A 22,821-nucleotide genomic window follows, 5' to 3' on the forward strand; every position below is an offset into this window, starting at 1 on the left:
CCTCTGAGTAGCCCAGAGAGGTGTGTGTGATTATGAAAGAGAACCCCTTTGTACTATCTGGGCTTTCAGGGTTGTGCCTGGGATTTGAACTTGAGTTTCTGACATCTAAGTCCAGCACTTTGTGGTTGCGGCCATGTTCCTAGAGGGTCTTCACCCCAGTTTGCTTTTATGATATTCCCCAAAGGTCTGACTGCCTCTTCTAACTTGGCAGCGGATTGGGTGCCTGTTTCTTGAACCTGTGTCCATGGAGCTCATAGTGCCAGTGGTGCAAATTGTATTTTTCTATCAGGTAAACAGCCTGAGGCAAAGGGTCAGATATCAGGAAATCCTGCTTCACGAATTGTGCAAGATAGTTAGGCCTTGAGGGCAGTTGTGTGTGTAAAAATGGAAAGGGTGTTTCTGTCCCTGGCACAGAGCCACAGCGATTTGCAAAGCCACACCTATTTAATATTTGCATTGCAAATAAATCTGGGGCAGCCGTATCACCCATCAACTTAGAACTTGATTTCTACTTTTGACTCTTTGATAGCCTAGAAGCGGGGGGGGGGGGGGGACACACCCTGAGTGAAGTACCTTCCCATTTACAATACTTTGGCTGGGTGGCCTGGTTCCCTGTAAGCAATTTATTGATCATCACAGGTGAGTGGCTGTTGACAAGTCTGGCCAGTTACGCAACTGTGAGCTGCAAGGAGAGCAAGGAGGAAGATGGCAAGGTTGCATGGGCAGCTTTGCTAGTTCAAGGGGAGCACAGTCAAACCCTTTGCTTGGCAGTGCTGCTGTATTCCTCGATTAATTTGGCCCTCGGAAGCTGTTCTTCAGCACTAATGTTCTACAATGTCCCTGCAGGTTTTGCTGACTTTCAGTTTCTTTTTTAAAGGGAGGGAGAGAGCTCAATTAACTGCACACGAAGCAATGAGGAATACACCTGAAATAACCTTTTCATTTGGCAGAAAACCAAACACCAAGACTGCATTTCTCCATAGGTTTGAAACAAACAGATGGAAGCACAGTTCATTAGTTTAATCATCAAAATACAGTCGTAACTTGTTTCTCGAACGAAATCTGTTCCAGAAGTCCATTAGATTTCTGAAAACGTTCGAAAACCAAGGCACGGCTTCCAGTTGGCTGCAGGAGCTTCCAGCACTCAAATCAGAAGGCGCGCTGGATGTTTGGCTTCCAAAAAACGTTCACAAACTGGAACACTTCTGGGTTTGGGGCATTCAGGAGCCAAAACAGACGAGTACCATGGCGCTTGAGAACCAAGGTACAACTGTATAGTTATAATTCTGTACTCTGCAGTGCAGCTTAAAAAACAATCCTCATGCTAATGGCTTAATAGAACACATGCAAGACACAGACAGCAGCCATATAGCGAGTCAGACCATTGGCTTGGCTAGCTCAGTATTGTCTACATGGCTCTCCAGGGTTTCAGGTGGGATAAGAACATAAGAAGAGTCTGCTGGATCAGGCCAGTGGCCCATCTAGTCTAGCATCCTGTTCTTACCATAGCTAACCAGATGCTTGTGGGAAGCCCGCGAGCAGGACCCAAGCCTAAGAGCATGACACAGTGTAATATGCCATGTACTGTAGTTGTGTTCATCTGAGCTTGTGTTTACCTAATTTTAAGACCTGCTAAGGAACAGGTGATTGTTATTATTTCCTCATATGTAAAACCATGGAATTCAAAGAGGGTATACTTTCTTTTCCCCATGACTGTGTTTTGTTGTTGTCGTGTAGTCGTGTCCGACTCTTTGTGACCCCCTGGACCAGAGCATGCCAGGCACTCCTGTCTTCCACTGCCTCCCGCAGTTTGGTCAAACTCATGCTGGTAGCTTCGAGAGCACTGTCCAACCATCTCGCCCTCTGTCCCCTCCTTGTGCCCTCAATCTTTCCCAGCATCAGGGTTTTTTCCAGGGAGTCTTCTCTTCTCATGATGTGGCCAAAGTATTGGAGCCTCAGCTTCAGGATCTGTCCTTCCAGTGAGTACTCAGGACTGATTTCCTTAAGAATTGATAGATTTGATCTGAAATAAGGATGGAGCTATGTAGAGCCACTGGCTGGCTTCGAGGTTTTTTCCTGCATCGTGATTTTGGCCAGGGCACCTGCTCTTGTGATTCACTGCCCCCTGCAGGAGGCGGGGGGAGCTGCAGTCATTCATGGTTTTTCCCACATCGCCAGGTCAAAAATTAGGAATCAGTTATCACAATATGGGTTTCAAACTAGTTTTGGGTGATATATCAATATATTTTCCAGCTCTAATTTCTGGACTACAACTCTCATAATCCCCGATGCACCTGGCCTCTCAGGCTGGACCTAAGGGGAGCTGGAGTCCCAGAACATCTGGAGGGCCAGAGGTTCCCCATACCTTACATGCAACAAGAGCGACGCATATGTTTTCAATCCTGGTGCTGGGTCTCTGCACAGCTTGGATAGGACACTGGCCCACTGATCTTGCTAGACTACAACTGCTATCATCCCTGAAGATTGGCCTTGCTGGCTGGGGTTGATGGAAGTTGTAGTCCAAACCACAGCTAGAGGGCTTCCCCTTTCTTTTAAAGAAAGTGCCTTTCTTCAAAAAGCAGTAACTCCACTGATCACCTGGTTGGAGAGCTGAATTTAGTTCCTCTTCCTGTTGTATTTTTTTAAAATGTTTTTGTGTTTGCTGCTCTGGGCTCCTTTGGGAGGAAGGACGGGATAGACATTCAATAAATAAAATACTTGGCACAATTACTGCATTTAAAAAATGCAGCTCAGCTGCATCAGGACCATTTGGTGTCTCATCAAATTCTGTCACTGTGAGATAAGTTGTGTTTCTTTTAAAAAAAAAAAATCACAAGAGGCTATAAAAAAACCCAAGACTTCCAAGATATTTTATTAAAGTTCCATGCTGCACTAAACATACAAATGATGAGAAAAACAAAAAAAGAAAAAGAAATCATGCACATTTCTCACCCAGAACAGCATTTGACAAAAAATTATGGCAATAGAGAAACCTAGTCATTGAAATCACAGTTACTAAGTTTTCAAAATCGCAGGTGTGTGTTGTGATAGAATAGGATTCATCTGTATGTAAGGAAAATGACGCCTGGATACAAAATAATTCATCCACATTAGAAAAGTTTCATTGGGAGGTTTGGACCAGGGCGGGGGGGGGGGGCTAAATCCAGATTCACACCATACAAATAAAGCAGAACCAACACATATTTAAAACACATAGCTTCCACCCCATAAATCCTGGGAAACTGGTTTATTAAGGGTTTGGGGAACCAAAGCTCAATGAGAATAAAACTACGGTTCCTAGGATTCTTTGGGGAGGGGGGTCAGTGTGTGCTGAACGTACTTTAAATAGATGGTGCAAACCCTGAATGGTGTGTTCATCTCAAGAACTAATGCAAGTAAAGTTCATGATGGATCATGCCCCAAACACTTCACATATATTAGAGACATACATTATAGTACTTTAGAAAAAACAGAGAGAAAATCCAGACTCAGAATGTGACTTGGTTCCCACAGCACAGTAAGCCAGACTGGCTTAGCAAGCCCAGACAAGCATGCGGGTCCCAGGAGAAGCTTGCACCCAATCTGCTTCCTGGTCTTCCACTGCTGTGCTGAGCTAAAGCAGGGTTTGTTGCAGCACATCATCCAAACAGGGACCCGTGGTTAAGCTCACGCCTCGCTAACGATGAGCTGTGGCAGATTTGTCCTTGGCGCAGCATGATCGTAAAAAGGACCAGGGAACAGCAAACTCCTCCCGTAGCCCCCACACTCAGGTGGTCTCACTAAGCCATAGCTTGGTTCATTTAATCATGTGAACCAGCTCTTCGTATGGCACGCAGCCTCTTTTTTATTTTATTTTTAAATCCAAACACTACATTTCACCTCTAAAAAATCACTGCAATAAGAAAAGTGTCACATTAATCAGCCCTCAGTGGTACTTAACACTTATTGGGGGGGGGGGAACCCCGCCCTTTAGATTTTCGACAGCAGTCCTCTTCAGGCATTTAGGGGTGTGGGCTAAAAAACGAGAATTCAGGCAGGAGGATGAGCACCTAAGCCATGCTCCAGCCTTCCCCAAGCACACAGAGTCCACTTCAGAACTTCTGTGCTGAGATGGAAGATCTGAAGGGATCTTCTAAGCATGCTTGGAGAACGTGGGCAGATCTCATGCGGAGCTTGCCCAGGCCAGCTCGTTGGGAGCGGGGCATGCATGAGCATGTGGGGGTGTCAGGGGCAGCATACGTGTGCACACCCCTGCCCACTCTCCACTTTTAGCCTACACACATTGGTGTGAACGCCCAATGAGGCTAAGGCAGCCCTTATCCATGGATGCTCTCCAGATCTTCCTGGGCTACAATTCCCATCGTCCTTGGTCACAGGCCATGCTGGCTGAGGCTGATGGGAGTTGTAGTCCAAGACATCTGGATGAGGAAGGCTAGGCTTTTCAGGAATACAGTCACAAAGCAGGAAGTCCACTGAACCTCTCCCACCCGCTGGCTCTCAGCAGGGGCTACACTGCGGTGAGGCCCTGCGACACACCTGGCCATTTCCTTGAATGTGAGATTCTTCCATGATCACACAGATCTGGTGCAGACACATCACTGCTGATCTCTTAACCTTAGTTAAGAGAGCTGGAGGAGGGTAAAAGTTGGCATGCTTCTTTCCACCGCTTCATCCCTTCTTTAGGCCAATTGCTCTCCCTCCTTTCCCTTGTCACCATGCTCCTGGTTCCACATCAGGGTTCTCTCCCTTTCTCATTTTCCCAATCTTAAACTCAGTTCTCTACATTCCTGCAATTTGCATTGTTTTTCAGGGGCGTGGGGAAATCCTCATAAAAATTCACTAGCATTTTGGCGCAGATTTGTGTGTGCTGTTTGGCTAACAAACACTTTTTTGCAAGCCATTTCCCCTTAAATAATGTTGATTCGTCAGGATGCAATCAACATTATTTAAGGGGAAAGCCGGTGGAAATTAAATCCGATAGGAAAGGTGAGAAAGGAAGAGAGTTTGCCAGAGGGTGTCCTGCTCATAGGCTGCAATCCTGTTACACGTGAACTTGGGATTTACCTCCAAGTCAGCATGCATAGGGTTTGAGGACAATGCAAATTTAAGACGTGTCGGCTCAGAAGAAAGACCCATGAAATTCCATGGGGCTTATTCCAGGGAAGACTGTATTGGACTGAAGCCACAGATCTCTTAACTGTGTTTAAAAGACCAGGAGTGTTATTCTGCATCAGGCCAGTCATCCAGCAGCCTGATCCTCTCCAAACCACAATAAGCAAAAAAAAAACCCCATTTGTCCAAATGCAAGGTGCATTCTAAAAGACAATTCCTTGGCCAGGGGTATCTTCCCTCATTCATTTTTCTCTAACTGCACTCCGTACAGATGGCTGTTTTCCCCTAATACTTTGGCCATAACTGCATACAGGATGTCTGATCTTAATATAAGATGCCAAGACATCATCAGCTTGGAAGTGTCCATCCTTTTGAAGACAATTATTATTAATAATAATATTACAGGCATACAAACAGAGGAAGAAGAGTACATTCTTGAGGGAAGCCCATAGATTCCGACATTATTTTTAAGAATGTTCAACACACATACCTGATATGACTGTCACTACAAGGCTCATCTGTACAAAACAGCCATCTATGGTTCTTCGGTGTGATCCAAAGGTCCCTAGGGCTCTGTGGCACAAGCCGGACGCCCTAGTCTTTTCTCCCTTGGGAATGCTCCCCAAGCATAATGGGGAATGCTCATCACATGCGCAGAGGACTCACCATTGCACAGAAGACTGTGGGCCAGCACCTGCATGCACAGAGCAAAACGCAAACCTGACAGCTCGCAGATACGCACCAGAACCACTGGGCCATTCCACTTGTGCTTAAAGACCAAGGGTAGCCATGGTTTGGTCCCTCCAGGCATCGCTGGACTACAACTCCCATCATCCTTGATCATTGGCTCTGCTGGCTGGGGCTGATGGACACCATAATCCAACAACATCTGGAGGGCACGACTACACTGGCTACCCCTGCATAGCCTGACGCCAAATATTTTCAAAACATTATTTTTTAAAAAACAAAAAAAACCAGGTATCAGTCATTTGTTAGGCAGGTGAAGTCAGCATGATGCTTTCCAGGTGTATCTGGACTGCAAATCCCACCAGGCCCAGCCAAGCATGGTGAATGGTCAATGAACACCTGAAGATCACCACATTGGCTACCCTTATGGTAGGCAAACAGTTGCTTCAACAGTTAGCTGCATCCTTAACAGAATAATTGTAAGACTTCAGAGCTCTTAAGAAAACCCTTGCATATCATGATACTTTCTTTTGTCACACACATGCACATACGGGGAGTAAGGCGGAGGAGGTGGGGTCAGAAAGGGCCCAGTGAATGTTCTGCTACCAGAAAAGCTGGGAACACAGTACAAATCCATTATAAAATCAAAATACTGTCAGCTTTGCATATCTATTGTCAAGATTCTTGAGGTAATATTGATATTCCGAAGAGAGGAAAAACCCACTCGCATAACTTTTCCGGACTGCTGCTCTTGTTGTTTTTATTGCTGAATGTCACATTTAAACACCAGACCGGAGAGACGAATAGCCTGCTGGCCTCTTCCTCTTCCATTGAGCTCCACTGAAATGGGGAGGGGGTTGCTCAGATCCCGTTAATTCCAATGGAAGTCGTGCAACAAAAGTTCCCGCTGGACTATGGCTTCCTTTGACTCGCAAGCAACCGACCACACCCCAGCCCTTTCCAATGCCGCAGGGGGGATATACTTTCATCGTCGCCAGTTTCTAAAACCCTACAGACACCACACAACGCTCCGAGCTCCAATGCAAAACAGCCACGACGGAAACAATTATTTCAATCCAGACCGGGGGGGGGGGGGACCAAAGCCACACAACCACATCACCTCTCCCCTTTTCAGCTTGATGGAGAGTAACAACATTATTGTAGACCAAAAAAAAAACAGTTTCCCCCGTTCCCCCTTTTCCTTGATTCCCACTTCACAAATTGAAAAATAAAACATAAAAATAAAAAACCCACCACTGTCACTACTAGGACCCCTAATTCCTAGGATCTTAAATAAAATCCTCATGTTCATAATAAATAGTCACAGCTCCCTCTTTCCACCCCTTTGTCCACAGATTGCAGGGTAAAATTCAGGAAGAAGCACCCTGGAAGCTGTCTCGTTTGGCTTCTGGCTTTGTCAGATGCGGAGCTGGTAGCCGACATCGTTCAGTGTTGAGAGCTCGCTCACTTTCTTATCCAGCGCAGCGGGCCTAGAATCAAGAAGGGGAGAGGAGATGTTCAAAAGCAAATGATTAGATTTCCCTAGGATGAGGCCACTGCCAACAGCGTTTCAGAGTTGTATCTGAAAGTCATATCCACACCAAACATTTAAAAAAACACTCTTATTCCGCTTTAACAACCGTGAATTTTTTTTTCAGAGAAGATGTGACCTCTCAGCCCTACAATTCTCAGCACCCATAACGAACTACAGTTCCCAGGATTCTCCATGACTCCTAAAGTGGTACATGAGTACTTTAAATGTATGGTGGTGGTGTTTTCAGGTGGTGAGTAATGCACCGCCATTCCTAAACACCAAGCGTCACCAAGTCGTTTATTAATGTGAGAGTGCTCCTGTGGTCTTCCAGTCTATACCACCAGCAGGAGGCTATTGTGTCCATCTAAATCTGGGGTAGCCAATGTGGTGGCTCTCCAGCTGATTTTGTTGTTGTTGGACTACAACTCCCATTATCCCTGACCAATCTTCACAGGATGCTCTGATTCACTACACATCTGTGACATTTCCACCAAACAGCATCTCCCAGTGAGAATGGATTATAACGGCAGCTTTGGGTATTAATAAGAACACAAGGAGTCTTCTGTATCAACCCAATGGCTCACCTTGGGTATGTTTAGCTTGGATAAGAGGAGATATGATAGCCATCTTCAAATGGCTATTATTTTTAAGCAGAGGTTGGGTGGCCACCTGTCATGGATGCTGTGGCTGAGATTCCTGCATTGCAGGGGGTTGGTCTAAATGACTCTTGGGTCCCTTCCAACTCTACAATTATATGATCCAGTCCAGCATCCTGTTCTCGCAGTGGCCTAACAAGATGCCTATGGGGAAACTGCAAGCAGGATTTGAGCACAAAGCCCTAGACCAAATGGCACCCCATATGACGTTTTAAATGCCTTACTTCTACAGTGGTACCTCGGATTACATACGCTTCAGGTTACTTACGCTTCAGGTTACAGACTCCGCTAACCCAGAAATAGTACCGGCAGGAGGAGGCCCCATTAGCTAAAGTGGTGCTTCAGGTTAAGAACAGTTTCAGGTTAAGAATGGACCTCCGGAACGAATTAAGTACTTAACCTGAGGTACCACTTCCACAACATTGATGCCTGAGTTGCATATATGATTTATCCTTCTCAGATGATATTATAAATAGGTATACATAGTCATAACAATCACTCACATGCACATAACTTGTCATATAGGCACTGGTGTTGTAAATCAGGAGAGGGGAAGCTGTGGCCCTACAGATGTTGCTGGTTTATGGTTGCAGTCATCTCTGACCATCGGCCATGCTGACTGAGGCCAATGGAAGCTAGAGGCCAACAGAGGGCCAAGGTTCTCCCACCCTGTTTGTAAATTTTTCCATCAGGAAGAACACAGGGTCATCATTCCTAGACATGCAATAGCTTCCAGTCAAATTGCAGCAAAGAAGGTTGGGGGAAAAACATATTTTCCACCTTACATAACAAACCCAATCTAAGCAGAAGCTCACTTTGCTGTCGCACTCCCAAAGCATGCATTTCCAAAACTTCACTTGGAATCAAATGTGAAGATAATCGATTCTGCTAAGTGACATTCTCCAAGCAGCTGCAGCTGGAGGCTGCTGTTACTTCCAGTTCTCAAGATTAATAACAGAAGAACGTTGCCTGGTTTTATAACCATGAAGTCGAGGAGTTAAATCAGAACACACAGACTGAAAACGGAACGGAATCCAATGACTCCCAGTTCACGAGAGGTCTCTATCCCCACTTTCAGCCGTTCCTGACAGGTACACAGGTACCAAGCCTCAAGCAATCGAAGTTGCTATGCTAAATTGTCTCACTCCATGTTGGACAAAGTGGCAGCAACCTTTTATTTCTACGGCCAGAATACCAGTTGGTGGGCAGAGTGCTGCTACGCTCATGTCCTTGCATGGGCAACTGCTTGGCCACTGTGAAAACAGGATGTTGGACTAGATGGGCCTGATCCAGCAAGCTCCTCTTGTGCTTGGTATATACCGTATTTTTCGCCCTATAAGACGCACTTTTTCCCCTCCAAAAATGAAGGGGAAATGTGGGTGCGTCTTATGGGGCGAATGCAGACTCCTTGGCTTCAGCGATAGCAACACGAAGCCTCCGAAGCCTGCGCTCCGGAGGCTTCGCGTTGCTTCCGCTGAAGCCAGGAGAGTCTGCTGTTTGAGGCTGGCGGTGGAGGAAAGCAGCGCTTCCCCCATCGCCAGCCCCAGAGGATGGGGGGCAGCAGGAAGGCGCGCGACGCCTTGCTGCTACTCTCCAACCCGGGTTTGAGGCTGGCGGTGGGGAAAGCAGCGCTTCCCCCATCGCCAGCCCCAGAGGATGGGGGGCAGCAGGAAGGCGCGCGACGCCTTGCTGCTACTCTCCAACCCGGGTTTGAGGCTGGCGGTGGGGAAAGCAGCGCTTCCCCCATCGCCAGCCCCAGAGGATGGGGGGCAGCAGGAAGGCGCGCGACGCCTTGCTGCTACTCTCCAACCCGGGTTTGAGGCTGGCGGTGGGGAAAGCAGCGCTTCCCCCATCGCCAGCCCCAGAGGATGGGGGGCAGCAGGAAGGCGCGCGACGCCTTGCTGCTACTCTCCAACCCGGGTTTGAGGCTGGCGGTGGGGAAAGCAGCGCTTCCCCCATCGCCAGCCCCAGAGGATGGGGGGCAGCAGGAAGGCGCGCGACGCCTTGCTGCTACTCTCCAACCCGGGTTTGAGGCTGGCGGTGGGGAAAGCAGCGCTTCCCCCATCGCCAGCCCCAGAGGATGGGGGGCAGCAGGAAGGCGCGCGACGCCTTGCTGCTACTCTCCAACCCGGGTTTGAGGCTGGCGGTGGGGAAAGCAGCGCTTCCCCCATCGCCAGCCCCAGAGGATGGGGGGCAGCAGGAAGGCGCGCGACGCCTTGCTGCTACTCTCCAACCCGGGTTTGAGGCTGGCGGTGGGGAAAGCAGCGCTTCCCCCATCGCCAGCCCCAGAGGATGGGGGGCAGCAGGAAGGTGCGCAACGCCTTGCTGCTACTCTCCAACCCGGGTTTGAGGCTGGCGGTGGGGAAAGCAGCGCTTCCCCCATCGCCAGCCCCAGAGGATGGGGGGCAGCAGGAAGGCGCGCAACGCCTTGCTGCTACTCTCCAACCCGGGTTTGAGGCTGGCGGTGGGGAAAGCAGCGCTTCCCCCATCGCCAGCCCCAGAGGATGGGGGGCAGCAGGAAGGCGCGCGACGCCTTGCCGCTACTCTCCAACCCGGGTTTGAGGCTGGCGGTGGGGAAAGCAGCACTTCCCCCATCGCCAGCCCCAGAGGATGGGGGGCAGCAGGAAGGCGCGCGACGCCTTGCCGCTGCTCTCCAACCCTCCTTTGGGCTTTTGCGGGAGATGGGGAAATTCCCCCACCTCCCGCAAAAGCAGGCAAAAGCCGTGCGCTCTTTAAAGGGGCTCCGCGGCTTCTGCTGGCTTTTCTACGAGGGGGGGAATTCCCCCACCTCCTAGAAAAGCCTGCAGGAGCCGTGCACCCTTTAAAGAGCGCGCCGCTCTTGGGGGCTTTTCCCCAAGGAGGGAGAAGGGACTGACTGGCCGCATCAGTCCCTTCTCCCTCCTGCGGGCTTTTGCGGGAGATGGGGGAATTCCCCCACCTCCTGCAAAAGCAGGCAAAAGCCGTGCGCTCTTTAAAGGGGCTCCCCGGCTTTTCTAGGAGGTGGGGGAATTCCCCCACCTCCTAGAAAAGCCTGCAGGAGCCGTGCACCTTTTAAAGAGCCCGCCGCTCTTGGGGGCTTTTCCCCAAGGAGGGAGAAGGGACTGACTGGCCGAATCAGTCCCTTCTCCCTCCTGCGGGCTTTTGCAGGAGATGGGGGAATTCCCCCACCTCCCGCAAAAGCAGGCAAAAGCCGTGCGCTCTTTAAAGGGGCTCCGCGGCTTCTGCTGGCTTTTCTACGAGGGGGGGAATTCCCCCACCTCCTAGAAAAGCCTGCAGGAGCCGGGCACCCTTTAAAGAGCAAGCGGCTCTTGGGGGCTTTTCCCCAAGGAGGGAGAAGGGACTGACTGGCCCTTTCAGTCCCTTCTCCCTCCTAGTCGAAAAGCCCGCAGGAGTCAAGTGGGGCTCCTGTGGGCTTTTGCGGGAGGTGGGGGAATTCCGCCACCTCCCGCAAAAGCAGGGAGAAGGTCTTGGAGTAGCGCACAGGCTGCGTGCAGCCTGTCCGCTGCTCCCAGAGCTGCGGGGGGGAAATCATATTTTTTTCCTTGATTTCCCCCCCTGAAAACTAGGTGCGTCCTATGGGCCGGTGCGTCTTATAGGGCGAAAAATACGGTAAGCACCACCAAGCATTAAGAGCTTGCAAACCCAACTTTCAGTATGTACAGGTGTCTCCTCTCCCACTTATGTGCTATCAACTTGCGCATGACCACATATACTTGTGGCACCAGGAAATAAATAAATAGATCAATTCAAACCAGGAAATGGTGGGAGAGAGATGGAGAGTCTTCATAGCTCACAAGAAGACTCTCCCCAGAGCCCAAAGAGGGCAGAGGAAGCCCCAAGGAGACTGGAGGCACAGCAGGGCTCTGTTTAGTCTGCTTAGCCTCCCTGTCTAACAGCTGGCGCACTCGGTAACCTAGCAGCTGCAGGCGCTTTTTCATGCAGCCTCCTGCTCTTTAGTGCTAAACAGGAGCAAACATCAATCCAGATAAAACCCAAATGGCTGTTTGCTCTGACTGAGCGCTAAAGAACAGTTTTCCGCAGTGGAAAGCAGCGGGACAGGATGAAATATAGAGGAGCCCGGAGTTTAGCATCAGAGGTGTTTAACTCCAGTCTTTACAACTTGGAATTCAATATCAACGTTAGTAAAGACCAGGAAGCTGCTGCAGAGCAGAGATACTCTGAGTAAATTATAAAGTATTGGCTGGAATTGCAAGATGTGATGGTCCAGGATCCTAAGATCTAGTTATTAATTGGGCAACCCCAAGTCCCTCCTTGCATGGGGAGGCAGGGAAGAGGCTGTGGGCTCGCAAGGTCTTGGCAACAACTACCAGATAAGGCCAGAAGGTGTAGCTGGTTTCCTACAGGGCTGTCTGGCAGCCAGGGGCAAGTAAGAGGCATTCAAGGCCTCCTGATCCCCATTTGCTACAGGGGAGTTCACAAAAGTTTCTGATAAGAGGCTTACCGAGTTTTGTACAGTACTTGGGTTTTCAAAAAATGGTAACGTGAATGTTGGCCCCGAAAGAGGCTTACGTAATCTAATTGTTGACAAAAGGCATTGACTAATCACAGCTCTCCATTAAGAAGGTGAAGCTTCCCCATGGGGAATGCCAAGTCTTTTATTCAGCCCTTGCCAATGAAATTATGCAGCCCAGGGGAAGGTGGGTAAAGTGCTGACTGAGGGCCTGTTTCCTACCTTGTCACTTGATCAGATTTAATTAGCGTGCCCAAGTAAGAAAAAAATCATAAATAAGGAGGCAAAGCAACTTTGGTAGACATTCATTATTTTAGCTGCGTCAGTGAAGGGAACCAGGAGTTGAAACAGCATCCTCCTAATTAATTTTGCTAGAGTAATCCCATTACATTTAAAGGATTTTCCCTCTGGGTTAAGGGGCCTGAAGGAGGCAGCTTGAAAATGATTAACATCCGATTAGGAATTTGAAGCCACTCTGATGTATCAGGTATCCGGAAATTAAAAACTAGCCTCATTATGAGATTTGGCTTATAACATTATTTGTTATAATATTTGGCTTATAACGTAAGAAGAGCCTGCTGCAATGGCCCATCTATCTAGCCCAACATCCTATTCTCACAGTGGTCAACTAGATGCCCACAGGAAACGGGCAAGTAGGACCCACGCACAGGAACATTCTCCCTTCCTGCTTCCAGCAATAGGTATTCAGACGCATTGCTGCCTCCAAGAGCGCTAGATCCCTGCTCCAAGGAGCTTACACATTTCAAAGGGGAAGGAGAACAGAAAGAGAGAGGATGTGTAAGAGAGGCGTGAGATGAAAGTGAGCAAAACCAAACGTAGTTGGGTCTACTTTCATGCTCAAATGAAATTAGGGGAGAACTATTTTTTGTAGCTTTCATAGAAGCCGGATTTGCACAGAGCCGATTGGTGGACCTTTGTGTAAATCACAACACTACTGAACTGCTGCCTTCAGAGTCCCCTTATGAGTCTCCCAGAGAAATTTTGCTGGTCGCCATCAGAAAGAGAATTCTGGGTGAAATGGACCTTTTGACTATCCCAGCAAAGCAATCCTCATGATCAAGGGTGGGGAACCCTCCAGATGTTGGACTCCAGTTCCCACCACCCCTCCCTATTGGCCCAACTGGCTATTGTGACAGATGGGAGCTGAAGTCCCCAACAACATTTTACGAAGCCACAGGTTCCCCATCCTTGCTCATGATCCTCAAGCTCATCCTACTCAAAAACTGTGTTAAAACTTTAAATACGCCATAGGATCCTATCATGTTTACCTCTAAGAACTAGAAAGTCTTCACCATCTAGCTCAGTGTTTCCCAGACTTGGGTCTCCAGCTGTTCGGGGACTACAATTCCCATTATCCCTGACCACTGGTCCTGCTAGCTAGGAATGATGGGAGTTGTAGTTCAAAAAACACCTGGAGGCCCAAGTTCGGGAAACATTGCTCTAGCTATTTTGGACTACAACTACCATCAGCCCCAACCAGTATGCCCAATGGACAGGAATGATGGGAACTGTAGTCCAGGAACATTTAGAGAGCTGCTGTTGGGAGTTGCACCCCAGGTTCACAAAGGCTGAACTAAGTCACACACTATTCTGGAGTTCTGACCCTGCTGCTGACCAGCCTACCTGTGGGCCAGAAGTGCTGCAACCCATGAGTGTGCCAAGGGATGGATTTCAATGTCCATTGCCCCTGTCCTGGGAGAAATTTAAAAGCAGGAAAGGAGCTAGCAACAGTGCACCTGGCGTTTGGCTCAGCAGTTGGCGCTCCAGAGAGGCCTGCTGAGCTGACACATCTTAGTCAAACACACACCTCCCCCTTGAACACTTGTGCCACCCTAGCAACTGTGGAAACAGCCACAGAAACAGGGAGATTAAAATACTCCCCTAAAGTAGGCGCGATGAGGCAGGAAGAAGGAGCTCGCACAGAGATTTGCAACCTCTGACAACTATAATTATCCAGACACTGAATGAGGCCAGGCACTCCTACCGAGAGGCCCCCAAGAATGCTGGTGGTGCAGTGATAGTATGAATTCGTGGAGAAAATAGAAGTGTGTGGTTAATTCAACAGCTGCGAGGAACATTGGGGTATATTTAGAGAGACAGTCTAGTGACACTTTTCACTGTTAAGAAACTGCAAAGAGACCCCTCCACAGACTTACTTAAAATGCAACTATCATACGCATTATGGACCTAACGGACACATTCGGATGTCATTCTAAACCATCATTTAACAAGACACGGAAGGGCCAGAACAAACCTCAGTGAGTCCCAGGCTCATACAGTTTCCCTTTCCCTTTTGCCTCCTCCTCCTCCAACATGGATATTTGCCTTATGTTCACTTTGCTACAGCTTTGAAACAAACCAGCTTGCAAGAGGCAAGGGGCAGAGGGGAGTGGGCAAGGCCGAGGCTTACTGTGGCTCAATCGCATCACAATAATCACAGGTTGCAGCCTTCTGCAACCTGGCACCCTTCAGGTGTCCCCTGAAATATGACCAGCCCCAGCATTGCTAACATTTCAGTGTAGGTCGAAATATGTCTGTTTCTCCAAGCATTTGGGGATGTTACTCCACTGCTGCTTTGGGTGTGCTGGAAATTCTACTTGCCATTTAATTTATCTAAGTGTAGCTTGCTGTTCGGTTTAAGGGATGTTGTAGCCTGCCCTGGGTTCAGCTGGTTAAAAATATCCTTAATACATAATACAAGAGTTTCGCTCTTGCAAAGCCCCTGTACCCTGAGATTGTCCTTGTATTGTAAACTTAAGAGACACATTTTAACTTGTACACAGCATTTTAAAAATGCCTGGATCGCCAAAGCACCACAAAGTGCTTCAGGGTTGCCCGCTTCAACTTGCGCAGCCTTGAACAAAACCCACTTTGGCACACCCCAAATCCCTCAAAGGCACCCTGCCTCTGTTCATTTCAATCCAGTGCCTTAGACCTGAAACATATGGTGTAAAATGTAAGAAGGGAGCCTTTAAGCACATACAGAATGTCTTCTTCTCACCTCTGCAAAGACCCTATCAAACCCCAAGGATCTGGGTAGGGTTTGAAGGGGACCTGAGCAAAACGTCATCTGATGCAGGGGTGAAACTAGGCTTTATTTCACCCAGGTCAAAGACCCGGTTTGGCACACGCACACTGCGTGCATTTGCACAAACACACAGGTTGGGAGCCTCAGTGGTGCCCCTCTGGAGCCTTCACCCGTCAAATAAAACCGGCTAGCCCTCCCCTCCCCCTCCCTCCGCGTAGCTATGGCATTGCTCCTTTAACAGCGGGCATACCTGGCTGTGGTGGCAGTGCTCTAACCTGTATTAGCCAGCTGGGTCTAGTCGCCCTTTCGGTTTACTAGAACAATGCTAGGTTAGGTGCATTGTGGGAAATTGGAACATGGCTATATCTGGCAGCCTGGCGCTGGGCCTGAAAAATAATTCAAGGGGGCTCAGGACTGCCATCAGCCATAGGCCCTGGCAGCTAGCCAAGGATGTCAGGTGCTGACTCCAGTTCTCCAGAGACAGCAGCGATAAGGGTTTTTAAGTCAGAGGGTACAACTTCAAGACAAGCTGCCTGGCATTTTTCGTCTTAGAAATTAAGGCTATATCTGATTTCCTCTTTCTTCCTAACACATGAACGTTCTTACTCTCTGAAAACCTGTGATGTCACGTGATACCTGAAGACTCCAGTCCGTTGGATAGGATTCAGTTTCTGCCTAAAAAGATCAAGAAAGCAGAATCTGCTGTGGGATGCATATTTTTGCTTTAAATCCACTACATGTGCTACATTCAGCATAGTCCCAGGCATGTATACTTAGAAGTAAGGCCCATTCTTTTTAGTAGGCCTTACGCCCAAGTGATTATGCACAGGGCTGAGATTTCAATCTTACTCTCTTCTCCTCTCTCTCTATGACAATTAAATTAGGTTAGGTTTGAAGTGTAACTAAACTCAAGCAGTTTCAACTTCAGGCACCATTTTAAGAAAAGCATTAAGTTGCAACCAAGTTTGGTGTTCAGTCAAGTTTGGTTTTCAGAAGATCTATCTGCTGTGGAACACTGCAGTGTGGGGAGATTTCTGTTGTTGCTATTATTAAACAACTCAGAACAGCAACAAAATGGTGCTGTGGAATGCACCCATTCATTGTTTCAACCATCCAGGAACTCCATTCCATTCGCCCTCTCACACATCCCCAATTTTCCACCCACAACAGACGCTTCTCATTCTGTGGCCACTGAGCATGTCGAGTCCTCACTGGGCTGTTTTGGGAAAGGCACTTGCCTCCTAGGTTTTTCATATATATGACCCCAGCAAACCTTGGAGTGCACCCAAGCAGGCTGATGCCTCCTAATTTGTCAGCAACCATGCTTTAGCTACATAGTCAGCAGGCAGGTTATGAGGCCACCACCTTGCTGAAGCTAAACATATCCGGGCCTGGTCAGAACCCACCTTGGGTTCAATGATGCAAGCAAGGTGGGGCAGAAATGAGGGACAATAAATACCTCAGTATCTGAGCTCACGGCTAGTATATGACTGGGACTCAGAAACTCTTCCTGATCTACAGCTAATTCCCTAGAGATCCATCAGCAGAACCAAGTCTAACTTCTGCCCACCTCATCCCTAAAATAGTCTTCCCTGCTCCTCTGGATTTGCATGTTGTAGAGGAGAGGTTTGGTCTGAAGATATAGGATAAAGCAAACTTGCTGAAGTTCAGCCATTCAGTGCTAGGATGGGAAACCACCTGAGTTTTTCAACATAAATTCCATTATGGAAGGAAGGCAAGCAATGCACTTTAAATCTTAAATAATAGGCAAGCCGTCTTCCAGCAAAGATTTTTCTACCACTACTTCTGTTTGAGGATACCTGAGAAGTTTCAAAGGAAGCTCAGAGTTTCCCAGGTCAGAATATAGCCTGAAAAGCATTGGAGGTCATATTCACCACAAATATCTGACCCAGTCAGCAGTGCAAAACTCAACATGACTATACTCACGATTTGTCTCTTCGGCAGGCCCGCCTCTGAGGGCTGGTTTGTCTTCTTCGGGGGGAGAGGGACTTCCCCCGTGTTCTCTGCTTGACTGGAGAATGGGCACTTGCGGGCTTCAAAATCTGAAAGAGGGAAATGGGTGGGTTAAGAAAAGTTTTCCCTGGCAAGTCGTTCATTGTTGGATAGGAGAGAAAGTGCACCTTTCATTTATGAAACTGCATTGTGGTTTAACACAGCTGAAGGTTTTCTTCTCCATTCTGTTATAGATTACTCTGACAAAGACAATGGGGTATTTTTGGGTTCTTTGAATGTATCTGCTGCCGCCTTGTGATTCAGCCTTCTATGGACTCTGCTTATTTGCTTTAGTTGTGCTCTTTTTGGTGGATCCCCTTAATATAAAGACTTAAAGGAGAGCTATCATTCAGCATTTATACACCGTAAAATATGGTTTATTTTAGGGGTCTGTTGAAGACTTTCCTGTTTCAAGAAGCCTTCTAAGTGCAGATTGTTGTTCCAGTCAGTATCTGTATTAGATATAAAATTGGTTTTATATACTTTATTGTCGTCAGTGTTTTTTAAAATTGTTTTATATGTAATTGCCTCTCTCTTGCTTCCTTGCACACACGCACACACATCATCTCCAGGCATCACACAAAATGGGCACATACCTTCATTCTCATATCTCTGGCATATTTCTCCAGCTCTTTCCTTATCTCTGACCTCACCATCTTTGACACATTGAGCACCAACTGCCTCCATTCGATGGGCTGAAAGCTGTGTGGTTCATGGGGGACATACAATCCAATTTTCACTTTTTTCACAGAGTGTAAATACTTTTTGTAGGACTCTTCAAATTCAAAGATGAGGTCACTCAGAGTTCGGAAAATCAAAGGCTTGTCCATCAGCTCCGATCTTCTGCTCATGCCCAGAGATCCATATCGACCATTGAAATAAATTCCAAGCACCACATGATGAAAATTGTTCCCTGAGAAGTGGGATTTAAAACTGATTGGGAATCGTTCCACTGAAGGCTGCCCGTTGGTTAAGTATCTGGCAAGGCTAGCGTCAAGGCAACAAAGACCCTCTGTTGAGATAAATGTTTTCCATGCGGCATGTGATACACATATAACATTTGCCTATATTGTACTGTGTTCAGACATCATGATCAACTATGGTTTGTTGCAGTAGGAACAAACCTAGGTGAGCCTTGAGCTCATACACTCTCGCTCCTACTGTGACCAAGAGATCAAAAGCCATTTCAGCTAACCACAGTTTAGCATTACATCCAAACAATGGTTCACGTCTTAACTGTGTTTTGTTTAAACAAACCATCTTCATAACCCACGGCTTGTAGCTGGCTTGTGTCAGATGACATTACAAACTGTAGTTAGAATAAAACCAGAAGTGAAAGCTTTCAAACTCCTCTGTGTTGCTGTAATGGTGGAGAGGAGAAGAAAGGAAAGGGGAGGAGTGTATAATACCAGTGCTTTCCTAGGCTTGTTCCTGTTATGATAAGCCATGTTTTATTGTGATATCTGAATGCAACCATTGGTCATTCTAGCCCTATATTATCTATTCCAATTAGCAAGGCCTCTGCCACCAAGACACAAGGGTTTTCCAAGTACTACTATCGAAGATCCTTTTAAGTGGGTATGTCAGAGATTGAACTTGTAATCTTCTACAATACATGAAATGTGTGTGTAATGGAGCCAATTACCTTCTACAGGGCAACCAATTTAGGCAGTTTCGCAGCAAATCTTAACCACCATTAAAGAGATGGTATCACACAATTTATAACTATATGAGGGGTCAGTACTTGGGTTTTATACCTCAGTTGCCAAAACGCTTGAGTCAACCCTAGCCTTCTGCTGAAAGGACTCAAGATCACAGTGTACGTAAAGTGAAAAAAATAAGGAAGGAAGTTTATAAAGATGGTGTTTGTTCTATAAAGTACAAAATGTTCAGAGGGGTCTCAAGAGCAACAATCACTCCATCAGTTCTGAGAGATGTATATTCTCCAACCTAATTGGAAACACTTCGGAGCAGTTGGTTAATGGAGTGTGGAAAGCAGTTTCAAGAAAGGGATTGTCCCTCACAGGTAGTTCTTTCACCTTGGCTTAAACAGGTTTTATAAAAGCATGAAACCTGCAAGAACAGTTTAACAGAAGCTGTGGGACAAAAGATTATTTTAAAAAAATATTATTTTCTATGTATTTCCTGCCCGAAAGGTCCCGTGGTGCATTACAACCATTTAAAGTAGAATATCACAACAGTCTAAAATAAGACACAGACACAAGCATAATGTGGGTCCTTTATGTGTATAGTGTGGTTCCATTGTTCTTGTCAAACCACTTTTAATCCTCAGCTGCACATGGCATATGTTTAAAGCACATTCTGCCGCCACCCAAAGAATCCTGGGAACTGTAGTTTGTCAAGGATGCTGGGACCTGTGAGGGGTGAACTACAGTTCCCAGGATTCTGTGGGGCATGTGTGCTTTAAATGCATGGTCTGTATGCAACCTCTGTAAACTACTATCTGCCTTTATCCTCAAAGGGGTTTGCAAAGGAACTGTTCCTTTTTTAATGTGGCTTCTATGAGTGCCAAATTCCGATCTGAAGCTCTATTCATCTGTTTAGGATTCAAAGTTATCAAGATGACTGGGCTGCAGTCTTAAATGGATTTTGTAGAGAGCAAGTCCCAGCGAACCCAGAGCCTTTTAACATCCATATATATTTGCTCAGGAAGGATTGTACTGTTAAAACATTCTGCACAACCTCTTTTCACCCACACAATACTTCCCCAAGTACAGTAATTATCCCAGCTGAGGGTCTGGATAATTATGACGCTCAGGGTACAACCTAAGGAGACAAAAAAGTGAACTCAGGAGCTAGAGCTTTTCCATAACTCCCAACATTGCAAAACGCCTTTGAAAAATGAAAAACAACAATAGGCTTTGTCTAACTGAAATGGTATGGAACTCAGCTGAGAAAAACCTGCCCTCCACTGCATTCTCACATAAACATGAACTCCCGAGGTGCCAGGAAAGTGCTTAAAAATGGAAGGACTTTTCAGCAGACTTCTTTATCCAGATCAATATGTGTCATGTGCACACTAATCTTTATGCGCCACTACTAGCACAATATCATTTAGGATACGTCAGGACCAATTTATAGGCATCCGCAATAGTTGCAGTCATGGTTTTCCAACATCGTTCCTACTGATCCTTTAAGCAAAGGCTACATGGAATGCAGGATACGCCATAGCGCGACAAACACTCCCTTCCTCCTTCTGTCACTTAAGGTTGTTGAAAGACCTACAAGGCTTGATCCAACATCAAATCAAAGCAAAAACATGCCCGCTTCCAGGCAGGAGTTTGTTGTGGAATTGATACAGCTCATGCTTGGAGGCTGCTCACATCATCCACATAACATCATCCACATCAAAACGCTAACCTGTCCTTTTTCCTCAGAGGTTCCCCATTGCACAGAAAGTCCACTAAGTAAAAACAAGCTGTTATGCAATCCTAGTCACCACTGATGCGGAAGCTCTTTAGCAAAAAAATTGGGAGGAGCACCACATGTGTGTGTGGATGTTTCAATGGGTTCTATCGCCACACCTCTCAGTTCAGAATAACTGTTCTCTCAGGATCTCCACACATGTGGTGGATTACCTCAGGTGTCATAAGAAAGCTGCAGAGATAGTGCAGGATAGTACACACCCCAGAAATGATCTCTTTCAGCTTCTGCCTTCTGGAAGAAGGTACAGAGTTATAAAGACTAGGACTAGCCACCTGAGAAACAGTTTTTATCCAAATGCGATTTTGGTTTTAAACGCAGTGTAAGGTAGTCTCTGTGGGAGTATATTGTATTTAATTATGGGATATCAGATTTTTTAGGGGGTTAACCAGGCTGGGATAGCAGGCTTGTTGGTTTTTGAATGTCTGATGTAGATTTTTTCAATTTATTTCATTGTTCTGTATGGCGCAATGACAATAAAGATTATCGTATCATATCGTATCCACCAAGATGGGTGTACATATATACACACATACACAGACATTTGGAGGTGTTGCACAAAACCTCTATATCAGAATTCCAGAATTTCATTGCTATTGTGTATGTTTTGGATTGCGGGTGGGAGAGAAGCATGACTGTGCTCCTAATAGCTATGGGGGCCTATAGAGTTTTCCTAGTTTGAGGGAGGTATAGAGCCAGTCTCCACCAAAGCAAGCAGCAGATCAAGATAGTGAAATTATATCACTCTCTGGTGCAGGACCAAAATCTTCATTTAAAAAAAACAACAAAAAACAAATACCAAATGGATATGGGGGGAGGAGAGTCCAAGCCTCCATTTTGTCTGCTGTGAAACATGATAACTAATGGCTGGTAACACCTGCTCTTGTTCTCTTGCACACCTCTGGGGTACAGAAATATCTGCGCACATGCCTAGAACAAAAAAAGGGGGTAGCAGAGGGCAAGGGAGGAGTGATTATGGGAAAAGATAAAGCTACACAGCACAGGAACATGCCACCATGCTCTGCTCACTTGGTGTGGAAAGCAAATGACTGAACAGCAACACATACCCAAACAGAATATGCTTGGTATTGTTTCAGGTCAATCTTTTATGTTGGGGGTAATTAGAGGTTTGAATCCTGCAGATCCATGAGCAATCTGACACCTTTAAACACACACACACATACACACACTATTGGTAGGACACAACAAATGGGACATTATGCTGGGAGCGATACTTTTTTTCTTAAAAAAATGTTTAGGGGTACTCTCATTTTCGTACTCATATTGAAATACTGCCCCTCAATGAGTCCAAACTTATATTCACAAAATGTTTAGGGGTTTGCGTACCCCTGCATTCCCCCCCCCCCAGAAAAAAAGCAATGGCTGGGAGAGTTCTAGCAATATTAGTTTTGTCCCATGCAAAGACCTCGCTCTCCACTTGCGGAGCAGAACTCAAGCAGCCTCCTAAGGCCTCTCATACAGCTCTCTACTAGTTTTACAATCTTAAAATCAAAATGCCTTCTTGCTAATTAGAACTTTAAGTGCTTTGGGGTCACCAGAAGACAAGTAAATGCAGACTTCATCTCAGATAAATTATAAAGCCAGCTGCATTTCTTTTTCGATGTAACCAACTTCTAGATCTGCCCTTTCTTTTGCTAGCATCTGTCAAGTCTTTCAGGCACTGATCTGATCCGTCACAATTGTTCCTTGCATCTCAGAAGAATTTAACTCCATTTGCCTCCAAGCAGATCTTTGTTAAGTCTGAACAGCTGCCCCCTGTCGCCACCTGCCCTTGTGTCAGAGCCACAAAGCCTTCAGGTCCCCAAATCCTTGCTATTTAATCCCATTAAATTCT

At 46.7% G+C, this 22,821-nt stretch overlaps 1 protein-coding gene across 2 annotated transcripts in view; it reads right to left on the reverse strand.

Annotated features, from left to right (window-relative positions):
- Positions 1 to 6,530: 6,530 nt before the first annotated feature.
- VASH2 (vasohibin 2) overlaps positions 6,531 to 22,821 on the reverse strand; it is a 36,570-nt gene continuing 20,279 nt past the window's right edge. The window contains exons 6-9 of one of the 2 annotated variants that reach the window (XM_081186097.1): positions 18,119 to 18,500; positions 17,457 to 17,572; positions 16,146 to 16,184; positions 6,531 to 7,289 (exon numbers count right to left, since the gene is read on the reverse strand). In XM_081186097.1, the coding sequence (XP_081042223.1) occupies positions 7,217 to 7,289; positions 16,146 to 16,184; positions 17,457 to 17,572; positions 18,119 to 18,500 (610 nt within the window). In that variant the 3' untranslated portion in view covers positions 6,531 to 7,216. The remainder of the gene's footprint in view (positions 7,290 to 16,145; positions 16,185 to 17,456; positions 17,573 to 18,118; positions 18,501 to 22,821) is intronic. The other variant, XM_081186098.1, reaches the window with a different exon arrangement.

The sequence above is a fragment of the Podarcis bocagei genome, assembly GCF_964188305.1.
Source record: "Podarcis bocagei genome assembly, chromosome: 3".
Taxonomy (NCBI): Eukaryota; Metazoa; Chordata; class Lepidosauria; order Squamata; family Lacertidae; genus Podarcis; species Podarcis bocagei.